General features: G+C 36.5%; 1 protein-coding gene across 1 annotated transcript; it reads right to left on the bottom strand.

Annotated features, from left to right (window-relative positions):
* Positions 1 to 9,406: 9,406 nt before the first annotated feature.
* Positions 9,407 to 13,444, bottom strand: LOC127531593 (B-cell receptor CD22-like). The gene is made up of 7 exons (XM_051941244.1): positions 13,139 to 13,444; positions 11,541 to 11,795; positions 10,732 to 10,819; positions 10,269 to 10,323; positions 9,814 to 9,932; positions 9,681 to 9,731; positions 9,407 to 9,594 (listed from the first exon to the last, which is right to left on the bottom strand). The coding sequence occupies exons 1-7, from the start codon at positions 13,329 to 13,331 to the stop codon at positions 9,555 to 9,557; spliced, it is 801 nt and encodes a 266-aa protein (XP_051797204.1). The 5' UTR covers positions 13,332 to 13,444; the 3' UTR covers positions 9,407 to 9,554.
* Between the last annotated feature and the right edge of the window lie 358 nt (positions 13,445 to 13,802).

Genomic DNA, 13,802 nt, shown 5'->3' with positions numbered 1-13,802 from the left:
CATGGAGGCCATACAAACTACTGAATACCATTTTGAGTTGCTGCCAAGGAATTTCAGCAAGATGGACTAGCCTGCCACATCAGTTTTTCACTTTGACTTTGGGGTGTCTTGAATTTATCCCTCCTGCGGGGTTGATAATTTTCATTCCCATCAAACAATGTGGCACTTTTCATTCCTAACACATTATCCAGTCCATATCAATGCTACTGTAATATCCGGTTTGTTTTTCCCCGTATTGAAATGTGATGTATTTTCAAAGTGTTCCTTTAATTTTTTGAGCAGTGTAATTCTATTTAATTGACACTGTGTTGTGTTGTACATAGATGCACACATCTCTCTCCCTCTTTAAAAGTGTTGATATTGACCCTATTGCTGTCTGATGCTGCAGGTATTTCATGAACTCAGATGAAAGACTCATAAAAGAGCTGGATGCAGCAAACTAAAGTTTAACTCTTGTTTACGTTTTGAGGTTTTTGTGAGAGCCTCTCTCAACAAAGAAACACACAAACTGTAGAGTTTATTCACAGGATGTCTAACCAACTGACTTACGGAAAGCTGTAACAGACATGTAATGCTACTTTCATTTGCCCTCCTAAAACTTGAGAACTTGCATTTTAGTGAAAAAAGCTGTGGCCCCCATTTGGCCCTCCATGAAGATGCTTCTATATTCAAGAAAGTAATGAGTCATTTGCTTTCATTTTAGTGTTATTACTATGATTTTTTTTGTTTACAAGCAGGCTGTCAAACAACATTAACAGGCACGTTTCCAACCTATATATAGTCAAGGGTAGAAGGCTTTCCTTAGGAGTAATATTGTCACATACTGTGATAGTGACATACTGGAATTAAGTTGTTTGTTTTTTAATTTTTTTGCATTTTTTGGATTTTGTCTAAATCCACTTTTTCTAGCTTGATGTAATCCCTTAGATGTAACTCCTTTAGAACGTGGGAAGCTATGAGGTTAACAACATTAAATTCAAATATTAAGAAGATAAGAACAACTAGATTTTTACTAGTGGGGTTTTTAAACTGGGGCAAGTACCATTCAGACTGATCATTTAACACAGGCTCACGAAGGAAAATACCTGCTTGACACTACATTTTACTTATCTGGAATCAATATAAAGCAAAAATAAAAAGCATTAACTCACCCAATTTAAAGGAAAGATGAAACAGTGGCCTACTTGGAAGTAGGTGTGTTTGGTTCTTACAGCAAAGAAACATCCCTGCACCAGTTCATTTGATAAGTAAAATGTAAGAGGCCCTCAGCAAGGCAGAGTAAGGTTTGTTTTCAAAGCTACATGAAGGCTCAGACTGGATGATGGCTGAAAACACTACCGACGTCATTTAAGACATCAGTCAAGGTGTTCTGCCCTCACTATGCGTAAGCCACTTTTGCGAAGCTAGGCAGACAGTTAACATCAGAAGGTGGGAAAAGGACCAGGAGGAGACTGAGTTTTGTTTGAAGGCAAAGTCTTGTGTTTTTGATTCTCTTTTCCTTTCCTTCTTTTAACGTATCCTTCTTTTTTGTAGAACTGCAATGACATGAAATACACACAGAATAAATTTACACTGTGTACTGAATAACATTTTCCACTGTAAATAGTTTACCTTTTTAACAATGCTTTTTAAACATATGAATTGACACAAACATGAATTTAGCTACTAAACATTCACAAAATTACAATGTAAGTGAACAGGAGAACTAAATCAGTATTAGCTCACAACCCTATAAGCAAGCTTCACAATCAGTAAACTGCACGTCATGCTAAAGGCTAACAGAATAAGCTTCATAGCTAGAGCTGATTAGCAATGAATTTGGCATTTCTACCACAGAAAGTAACACATATTTGCAACAGGTATCATCAATAAACAGTAATAAAACAATGAATCGCTACTTACAGACGTATAATCGCTCAGACTTGAAATAGAAAAGGAGAACTGCACATGGCTCTGATGCACATGGCTGCACTGAAGAGAAAATACTACTGCGGACAGCGATATAAAAAGGGACCAGTAGGAGGTGCTGTTTAGCAAGATTAAAGGGCAGAACACAAGGAGAGGCCAGAGGCCAAATATCTTTAAAACTTACTTTTAGTTCATTCCTTAAATGTACAAATCTAATTGTTAAATATCTATGATGACCACAGATCTAAAATAACACAGAATAGGTGATTAGAATGACACCAAACATAATATGTTTAGCTCATATGGTTCCTGCGATAATAATATGTGTAAACATCGGAATAAACTTATAAACTGGAGACTTTAGGCTACATGAACATAAATTTATAACATAGCAAACAATGCAAGCATAGACATTCAATAATAAGAAATATAAGATCTAGGAAGTATATATGCTTTGAATAAAAGGTGTGTCTGTGTCTTTTATGGCTATGGTCTATGACAGAGAGAAGGGGAGTGGTAAGATCATGTATGCACTTCTCCATAAACACTTCAGATTTGATGTGTTCTTCTTCCATACAGGTCCTGACTAACCTGGTATCAGAGACTGCGTCTAGCTCATCACTCCGTTGATGCTTCCTTTAATATTCTGATTATTGTTCATTCCTGCATAGCAAGTTCTGTGTGTTCGGTAGGGGGATCAGAAGGTCACCATGAAGAATACAAATCCTGTTATGCAGAGGAGTAGTTTTCCTCCCAGTTGACACTTTACAACCCTTATCAGATTCTGGTGGAGGTAGGAGATGTCCTGTTGTCTCCAAGAGGGCCGTGGGAGGTCCTTTAATAGTTACAAAATGATCAACAGATGTCCCATTTGGATGTGAGTTTTGGGTTAGTTGTCTTCTGAAATGGTTTCTTACCAAATTTATAGCTTTGCAAAAGGGTCTCTGGATTCTTCGTGTGTTGCTCTGGAATGTTTTGCTCCTCAGCCTGCTACAGAAATTTGCTTTTAAAGTAGCTCAACACTACCCTGATGCTGTAAATGTTCTGTGAAGGGTAACATGCTCACCCTGCAGGTGTTTCTTGTTATACTGCATGATGTGGGATGACCTTTTATGCTGTTATGAGTTGTGCCTCTCTAGTTCTTGTGACACCCACTCAGGCACTGAGGAGAGTTGTGTTTTGTATATGCTAGAGCAATGCTCGGCCCAACTCCAAGCCCATGCTATGCTCTTAGATTTTCAACAGAGGGCAGACTAACTTAGAATTCAAAGCCATTCCTATTTTTCCAGGCAGCTGTGGTGATTGAGTTATCTTTCTGAAACACCTAAGATTGGTGTTTCAGCAAGATAACTCCACTTTGGCTTTTGAGGTTCATTTTGTTCATTTTGCTACATTGCCATGGCAACATGGACAGCACTCCCAGACAAGGTGTACATTCAGGCTGTCAGATTCAAAGGTGTTAGAACATGTTTCTCACTGTGCAGCTTGTATGAAAGATAGAAATGGCAACACAAAGGTACAGAATTTTGTTGCTGTAAATTCATAAGTCAATAAGTGTAAACTACTGAATAAAACAGACCAGCTGTTTTAGAGGTTCACAAGTGATTTTCTTTCTTTAATTTAGACACAGAATACAAGAACCATGCCATTTTACTTCATGAATCACCTAAAACCCACCATCAAATAGCAGGTAGCCTTCACTGATATTTATTATGGATGTTTGCACATTAAATGTACAGATGTTTCACCCTCATAGATCACTAAAGCCACAGATGTCATTAAAATACATCAAAAAGAAGAAATAACACAGAACCTCAGTGAGTGTCAAGAGTAAATTCACAATCTATATGCAGTTTTGCCATGAAAAACTCTTCACAAAGGGATTCTTTCTGCACAGCGTTTATATTCGGTTTTCAGTTGTCCAAAATAATCATAATGCAGCTTAATTTCTTTACATAATTTCAACTTGCTGAACCTGCTGCATTGTCTCTATCTTATACTACAGATGTCAAATGAGCAGGTTACTCTGAAGAACCTTGCAAAATCTTGAGGAAATTGACTTTTACAGTGCCAAAAACACAAAACAGAAACATCTGATTTGTACAACATAGATACAGTAGGTGAAATGCAATCATTTTTATTAGAAAAAAATGTATACTTTCAAGAAATCCTGAGATATTCTTAATAATTTTGACAATAACTTTGTTTGACAGCATACTCCCCATTCTTGACAAAATAAAATAAGGAACACAAACTAGAAGAAGAGCATCATGTGAGAATGTGTCACAGACACTGGCAAAATCAAATACTGAAGAAGCTCAAAAAATTCTCAAAGTGCAGCCAACAAAATCCACCACCATCCATTATCTATACACTACTTAATCCTTAAGTGAGACCCTACTTAATTAGGGTCTCACTTAGACTGGAGTCTATCCCAGCCGACTTAGGGTGAAGGCAGGGGGCACCTGGACAGGTCGCCAGTCTATCACAGGGCTACATACAGCGACAAACAGTCACACTCACATTCATACCTACGGACAATTTAAAATTATCAGTTAACTCTGGACTGTGGGAGGAAGCTGGAGTACCCAGAGAAAACTCACGCATATACAGGGAGAAAATGCAAACTCCACACAGAAAGATCTCAGGCCCATATCGGGACGCGGACCGAGGAATTTGTAGCAGTGAAGCGACAGTGCTAACTACCAAGTCACTGTGCAGCCCCCCAACAAAATCAGTACAGTTGAAATTATGTTCAATTAATTATTTTTTTGCCAAGGAGATTACGTTTAGATGATTTAATGTGTATAACAATTACAGAAACAAAGTTAATACTGATGGTGCGATTCATTATACATGTTTTGTTTTTTGCCTCGAAATACACAGATTACTGTTAAGGGTTTAATGTTTGTAACTTCAGATCTAAAAAATGTCTTTCACTATTTTGAGAATCTGTCTTGATTATTTTCTTTGTTCTTTGCTGCGTAATAAGTAATAAAGTTTCAGGAAAAATGTGTTGTTTGTGATATTTTTCATGGTTTCTTTCGTCTCGATTATACTGTATCATCACTTCAATTTTTTTAGAAGCAGATGGAACAGTTTTGTAAAATTTATGTCAATAAAAACGCAAAGTATGCGTAGTAAAACAGATATTATCAAAGCATCACGTGTGTGCTGCCAAATGATGCTATATGATGTCTTTAAGGCTCAGTCTATGAAGGGGTCAGCAGCTGATTCCTGAAGAAGAAAAAAGAAAAAAAAATGTTTGCACTTTCTTACACTGACATTTATTAATGAAATGTGGGCTTGCTGAACATCACCTGCCTACTGTGGTGTAAATCATACATTCATCATCATTATGGGAGTCCATCTGTTGCACCCTGCAGGTGACGATACAGTTGATGAGTGATTGTAATGCAGCATAAAGTAAATTAATCTTTGACAAATGTTGTTGAGCTGTAAAAAATATCTCACACTTCGTCTTTCCTCTTGGTGTTGAAGTTCACAGTTGTGTAGACAAGTTCACTGTCACACTGACTGCCCTCTTGTGCTTGACGCATGGGCCAGTTGACGTAGTCTGCATTCTAAATGCAATCAAAACGAAGCATATGATAAGAGACGAGCATTAAAGCACACTTATATTGTTATGTATATATACATTATGTTGCAGTTCTAGGCAACTGTGTTGTGTTTTTCCCACACCCACTCAACAAAAACAGCATCTGTTCTCTTATCTGATGTTCATGAAAGAAGAGAATCCGGTTATGGGTTTAACTTGTTTGTCATAACTTGTTCAACAGACACACAAACAAGATTCACTAACAAAATCAGAAAACAATAGAACCAGAGAAAGGTTTAGGGCAGTGATGATAGTGTCACCTGTACGTCCACCTCACAGTCTGTTTCTGGTGAAACTGTTCTTTTTTTGCTGAGCCTGAAACAGATTAACAGACCTTTTTTAAACACCATTATATGATCTGTTTTGTGTAGAACAGTGTTGTAGTGTAAATGCAGCTTACCTTCTGATGGCAACAAAAGTGGCTACAGTGAGAAGTGCGGCAGCAGAAACAGCAATAAGAAGTAAATCTCTGGTAAGTGTTGGCCAATATACTGAAGGACAAAGTCAGTGTATGAGTTAGGATGGGGGTTTCAAGTATACTCTTAATGTCTCATTTTTTCTGAAAATCCTGCTTGAAACACAAAATACTTCAATTTCACTGTTCAAAAGTGATCATTTCAAAGAGACATTATTAGGTCCACATTATTAGGAACACCTGTACACGTAATGGAATTCATTGATTCTGCAGTAAGATTTACAGTTATGGACAAAGACAACAGCATGAAGTCCTATTCAGTATAATGTAACACAACACAAAACCATGCTTAACTAAGGCCTCTCTAAAAAAAAACATCACTGAATGTTGTTGTCCGGTATCAACAAAAATCTAACATTTTTAGACATATGTTTTGTCCCATTTACCTTCAACCTTTAATGTCACAACAGAGGAGTTCTGACTCCCATGTTTGTTGGTGGCTCTGCAAAAATACTGTCCATCATCACCCTGAGAGACCTCCTTGAAATGGTGCTCAAACTTGTGTCCAATAGCAATGATGTTGTTATCGTATATTTTATACCAGGTGTGCTTCTGCACTGGTGGGTTTGCATGGCTGCTGCAGATCAGGGTAGCATTGTTTCCGGCGTCTACCTTTGCCGATGGTTTGACAGATACTGATGTGTTTTTAGGACCATCTGAAAGAAAACCAGCTTATCAGAGAAATCATGATGCAAACTCTTACACTGATTATTTTTGGCTACTTAGTCTCAGTGCTGCGTGAGTCAAGAGGGAAAGCATTCTTCTTCTTTTTTTAAATGATAAAATAGACTGCAGAGTCCACTGCAGTGTGTGTGTGTGTGTGTGTGTGTGTGTGTGTGTGTGTGTGTGTGTGTGTGTGTGTGTGTGTGTGTGTGTTTGTGTACACAGACGTTTTCACAACAAAAAGGTTGAACAAATGAATTTTCATCAGTGCATAATATCCATAAGGATTGGTAATTTATATAATTTTACTACAATAATTCTAAAGTTTTATATATACATATATATATATATATATACATATATGCTTTTTCTGGTAATTGTCATTAATTGTAGTTAATTTTCAAAATATATTCACAGTATAAAACTTTGAACGGTTTTGCATTTGACAGTTCCATGAAAAGAAAAGAGATATTTGTTTGCAATTCATTTTTTTAATCTATATTAACAGACTTTTAATGTTTAAAAAAGATCCCATTGTATTTTGTAAAAATTAGATTTTATGGTTATTCTTAGTTACTTATTTTTAATCTTATTTTAAATTGTTTACAGTCTGTTTTTCAAAATGCTTTGATATTTTTGTTTTTTTCACAGAGTTTTTCCTCTTATTGTTATTTTTATCTATATTATACGGGTATTTTTTCTCATGCTTTGTTTTGAACTTCATGTTGTTGATGCTCTTGTCCAATACTTACATTCAACATCAATATGTATGACTCCTGAAGTTGTTCCTCTGTGTGCTTTTAGAGAACACGTGTAGTTTCCAGAGTTTGTGAAGGACATATTTCTTAAATAAAGCACAGGTCCTTCGATTATGGATTCTCCATCCTTAAACCAGATAAACTCAGATGAATGTTTATCACCGTCACAGCTGTTTACGCAGGTCATATTCACAGAGTCGCCCTCCTTCATTGTTTCCTTTTCATTAGGTTTTGTCACAATCATAGTTAAATCTAAAAATAAAAAAAATTAAAAAGTAAATGCAGCTAATGTTTCAAACTTTGCAGATTAAAAAGCACAAAAGATTTCATTCTGTTCATTGAAAAGAAAAAAAAACTTACTGACTATCTTCAGTGTTGAGCCACGTCTTCCAGTCCATTTACCTGATATGGAGTCAGTTATAAATCTGAATGTGTATTTTCCTGCGTCACTATGCTCCAGTTGATGTATTTTAAATGAACAGTTGTGATCTTTGTTACCAGTATACTCAAATCTTAAGGAGGTATTTAATTCACTGTCATAAATGAAAGGACCAGAAAAAATATCATTTCTTTCATGACCCCACATAACACATTGTACTCTCTCTTTGACGGGATAGTCAAATGAACAAGGAATAGCAACAGATGATCCTTTCACTGCACAGATATGCTCCTGGTCATAGTCCACTTTAAAATCGCGGCAGAAAATACCTGAAACAAATGTGATAATGGAAACTTTATCAGTTTAGTTTAACGTTACCTTAAAATGACATATAAATGTTGTACTTACCACCCAGAAACAGGAGCATCAGTGTCCATTTTAGGTTTTTACACTCAGCACACATGTTCTCTGCTTTCTCTTCGCTAAAGATAGTAATCAATCAAATAGCTTGCGAAAGGTTCTGCAGGGGTTTTGCAAAAACTGAACATGTAGGCTGTCTTTTCTCTTGTTTCTCAACTGCTCTCTACAATGAAATTAGGTCATGCCACAGACTCGCTTAATTTTGAACGCAAGCAGCATACATATGAAACCCTGCTGAGAGGAAATGAGGTGGGCTCACTTATGGGTAGCAGAGTCAGAGCAACTATGGTATCGTGGTGGGTTTTTTTTTAATCACAACAATGGCAAAATCTTAATATACTAAGGGGAATAATATTTAGTTGTCTGAGCACTGTTTAGTTTAGTAATGTCGTATTCATTTCCAGGTTTAGGTTTGGTAGATGGCTTATTTGTTATTCATCCACATAGTGTAGTAACACTTAGTCATTAGCTCGAAAAAAAAACTTTAATGAATTGTGTAAGGCCTTGTGTGTGTGTGTGTGTGTGTGTGTGTGTGTGTGTGTGTGTGTGTGTGTGTGTGTGTGTGTGTGTGTGTGTGTGTGAGTAAAACCTGACATACACGTGCACATTCATGTACAGACAGTCATCATTGTAAGCTACAGACCAAAATGATTGAAAACAATAATACCACCACAGTATGAAAACATGAACAACAAATTAAATCCATCATGCTCCAGCTGCTGCTACAGCTTTCTATAATGTCTTGGTAAATATCCCAGCAAGTGCAGCTTCTCAGTGATGGAGATGATCTAAAGTCCAGAGAATTTCTGATGTACATGACAGCATATTGCCCACACTCGCCCCTACCAAAGGGGAAATAAAAAAGAGTGTAGAAACGAGGACGTCTCAGAATGCGTCAGTCTCAGAACAATTATTGTAAAGAGCAGGAAGTTTTTATGAACTCTCACAAACAACTTCATAAGCCCACAACAAAATCACTACAACAGTGCATTTAAAAAAAACATTTGGTGCACAATGAGCATGTTCAACTTTCCCCATAGATTACCTTTAAATGCCAGGATGTTTGTTACCTTTCCAGACACAGTTAACATGACCGGATAAACACGATTTACTTCACATGTTAAAGAAGTCAGTTCACACCACTTTGTTTCTTCATTTTTATTAATGTTTCTACAGACATGCACTTAATCTTGACTTATCACTGTGTCAAGTATTACAAGCTACTAACAGTCGTGTTTAGGAGAAAATGCACATATTGCAGATCTGTAAAACAGAAAAGAAAATATACAAAAGTATTTGCACACATTTTACTGCAAACCTGTGTTTGTCAAATTAAGAAGGTTCAATACATGAAGGGTTCAACTGTTGCTCCCTGTGAGAGAAGAAAAGTGTTTTCAATTAGGCTATTTTAAACAAAATTATTATTAATGAAATGTATAATTTCTCACTGAGTTTTACCTGCACACTGTGCTGTAAATCACAACTTCTTTCTGGGAGTCCTGCTCCTCCCTGCAAAGAACACAGTATCAGTCGACAGTGTGTGCCTTCAATGCAGCATGAATTTTTATTTAAAGTTGTATAAATATCTCACATGTTTGATTCTCTGTTGTGGTAGTAAACAGTTGTGTAAATGATTTCAGCTGGAACCCTCTCACAGTGGTCAGTGTCTTGTGACTGGTCACATTCGAGCCAATTGACATAGTCTGTATTCTGCAGGCAGTTATAAAGAAATAACACAAGATTAGCGAGTTACCAGCTTCCTCCTCTTATGTGAAAGTCTGCCTAAGCTTTTCTATTATGAGTTTCTACACGCTGTTTACCCACAGCCACACACGAAAAAAACAACCTTTGTGCTCTCATGTCATGCCCACCAGAATATTTACCAGAAACTTCAGTGGAGGTTTTACTCGTCTTTTATAGACTCGGGTGCTTTTCCACAGACAGCCCTGATTGTAACATAGACTAAAGTGGAGACATGTGCCACAAAAAAGTTTGAAAATGATACAATAAAAATACAATTTAAATGATCAGCAGTAGCAGTGTCACCTTTATGTCTTCCTCACAATCTCCCTTTGGTGTCCTCATTCTCTTTTTGCTGCATCTGAAACAGATAAACAGAACAGTTTGACTGGGAGAAGACATGATCATGATATACATCAGCAGACTGTGAAGTAATAAATAACAGACTGTAAGGATCAGATATGTGGCCTGTCACTCACCATGATTACTGAAAGCCACGTCTAATCTGAAGGGACTGGGTAGTATTTTGTTAATTACTGAATTTAGTATGCATATACACAGTTCGTGCATGCATATGTTTTAAGTCTATATGTGTTTACCTCTGCTGCGCAGTAAGAAAGGAAGAACTGTACTTCACGTAAAGATCACTCTCCCTGTGGTCCCTAAAGGCTTAGCAATTTGTCTTTTCAAATTAGTCCGATGCAAAGTTATATGTGTGTGTTAAGCCGGTCAGGATGCTGTCATTTTACCCCAGTGGGGTACTGCTCACCTTCTAGCAGCAATAACAGTGGTTGCAATCAGAAGCACAGCAACAGCAGCAATTACAAGTATGGCTCTGGGAAGTGTTGCCCAATATGCTGTGGGGAAAAAAAAGCAGTTTGTTAAGTCAGTGATAGCACCAGAACCAAGTTAGGCGGGTTTTTAAAAGATTATTTCTGATGTTATTACACATACAGCAGATAAATGTGTTGGACATTATGGAATACTGTAAATCCAGTGGTCCAAGAATACAAACCATAATACCAACACTTTTCAATAGTTCATTTATAAACACAAAGTCAATAAAATATTCTACACTGTAAAACTGCAAAATAATAATAAAATGTGAAAACAAAAAGAAATATTTTAGGTTTGGGTACCAAAAAGGGGGAACAATTATCATACACACAGTCATTTTTCATAATTCAAAAATTTTTTATAGCATTAATTTTTATAACAACAACAACCAACAACAATAATAATTGTAAATATATATTTGGACATAGTTGTACATTTTTTTCAAATGTAACATTTTTTAATCAAAAAATGTAAAATTTCACGATTAGTTAATGTTCCAGGTTTTTAATATTGTTTTGAAGTTTGAAGTTGAAGTTTTGAAGTGACATAATGTAGCAGTTGCATTCACATGGTTGATACTGATTTGCGTATTCAGAAATACCAAAAGATGTTGAATAATAATGAGAATATTGATAAAGTATATATATATATATATATATATATATATATGTGCGTGTGTGTGTGTGTGTGTGTGTGTGTGTGTGTGTGTGTGTGTGTGTGTGTGTGTAAACAGCGTCTTACGTTTAATATTTAAAATAACAGCAGAGGAGTTTTGGCTTCCATGTTTGTTGGTGGCACAGCAGAAATAACAGCCACCATCACCAGGGAACAGCACAGGCTGATGTCCAACATCCAGAACATCATCTCCAACTATTTTAAACCAGGTATAATTCTCCACCGGGGGATTTGCATGACTGCTGCATGTCAAGATGAGGTTGCTGCTGTCATCTCCCTCCACTGATGGTCTGATGAACACTGATGTGTTCTTTGGGCCACCTGAAAATGCATTTCATCATTTAAGTTTTGTCACTGCATTGTGATGCAGGAGTCACTTTTGAATGGCTAAACATGAGGAATGACATAAGAGACGATGCAGATCTATTGGGGTTACAGCAGGGGTTCACGTAACCCTCATGTTGTCTTAACATCCTGTACACTCCCTTTGTCCTAAGGGTCAAAAATGACCCACCTCCACTGAGCCTCTGAAATAGAGCAGCTCCATTGAATTTTCAACCCAAAATCTATTTTACATGAAGAACCAACCTGTCATGCGTCACACACTTTGTGAATGCCAGTGTTTTGCCCTCTTTAGAGGGCAGAGAGACTGTGTTTAATCAGTGAACACCACTCATTTTAGTACATAACATGTTATGACTGTTTTCTTTACCAAAGTTGAGCCTTATTATCACTATTATATCTGCTAAAGGTACTGCATATGTGTAAACATTATTTGTTTAGCAAGAGATAGTATTTGTATAGCCTAAGAAAGTGCCACAAATGTGCAGAAAGTAGTTTTAAATGCATTTAGAGAAACACCAGTAGTGTTCTGTATACTGTACAACTACAAAAACTCAACTACAAAATACTAATCTTTTCACATCTTTTAAATCATTGCTCCCACCCACAATAATAATAAGAATAAAATACAGCAATAGAAGCAAAACAGAAACATAAAGAACAAATTAAACTCTCATTAGCTTATTTAGGACAATATGCAAGTGTGTGTGCATGGACTTTATAAATGTATTTGTCACATGTGCAGCACACAGCATTTGTTTTACACTTGCCAAAAAAATCTGATCTATGATCAACTGGTCAATGAAAACTAAAAATTGCACTCATGGCTTCAGTAAAATGGCAAGTCTGTCTCCAAAATTACTGCTTTCTGACACAACTATATTTTCCAAATATATTCAGGTGTGATGTAACTTGCTGGATGGATTGTGTTTTCATTAATGAAGCACCATATATTCATGGATTTTAACTGGAGTGAGGAGGTTGTGTTTGGGTTCAGTGATGAATAATTCACTGAATAATACTGTTATCAATGCAAGTGAATATTGAACTGCAAGATCATATAGTTAGTTCTATGAGTGAACATATCACTAATACATAAATCTGTGTGTACACTGTGGATGCATTTTCATCAAATAACTAACAGCTGGGAAGGCAATAACAAATTACAAAGAAGCTGTAGGAAACAAAATGATAGAAGTTGATGGTCTAAATCTTTTTTTCCATTCTTGATAATTTTGCTATAGTCCTTTATAGTGTCTTCAAAGATACATTCTTGGAGATCTCATCTTTATTCTGAGTAATGTTATATGTCCAGTACTCACCCTCAACATCAATATGTATGACTCTTGAAGTTGCTCCTCTGTGTACTTTGAGAGAACACATATAGTTTCCAGAGTTTGTGGAGGAAATATTTGTCAAATATAGCACTGGTCCTTCATTTATGGATTCTCCATCTTTAAACCAAGTGAACACAGATGAAATGTTACCACCATCACAGCTGTTTACGCAGGTCATATTCACTGAGTCGCCTTCCTTCACCGCTTCCTTTCCTTTAGGTTTTGCCACTGAAATGCTCAAATCTAGAAAAGTAAAGTGACACTTTAGTTTCAGCTGTTCCAGGTTGTAGTGCAGAGATGTTTTCAGAAAAAAGAAGAACTTACCAACTACCTTTAAATTTGGGCTAGGCTTACTGCCAGGAAAGCTGTCGTTTTTATTGTAAATAATTCTGACAGTGTATATTCCTGCATAATTATGCTCCACTTGGTGTATTTTCAAAGAACAGTTGTTGTGTTTGTCTCCAATATACTGAAATCCTTTGGAAACTTTTTTGGAATTGCTGTAAAAAATGCCACGGCCCTTCAATTGAGGAGGCTTTACATGACCCCAGATGACTTTCTCCACTGTTTGATTGTCAGGACGGTGAAATGAACACAGAACGACAACAGATGAGCCTTTCACTGCACAGATATGCTGCTGTTGATACTC

The sequence above is a fragment of the Acanthochromis polyacanthus genome, chromosome 21, assembly GCF_021347895.1.
Source record: "Acanthochromis polyacanthus isolate Apoly-LR-REF ecotype Palm Island chromosome 21, KAUST_Apoly_ChrSc, whole genome shotgun sequence".
NCBI classification, from domain to species: domain Eukaryota; kingdom Metazoa; phylum Chordata; class Actinopteri; family Pomacentridae; genus Acanthochromis; species Acanthochromis polyacanthus.
This window is presented reverse-complemented; position numbering and strand designations above follow the sequence as displayed.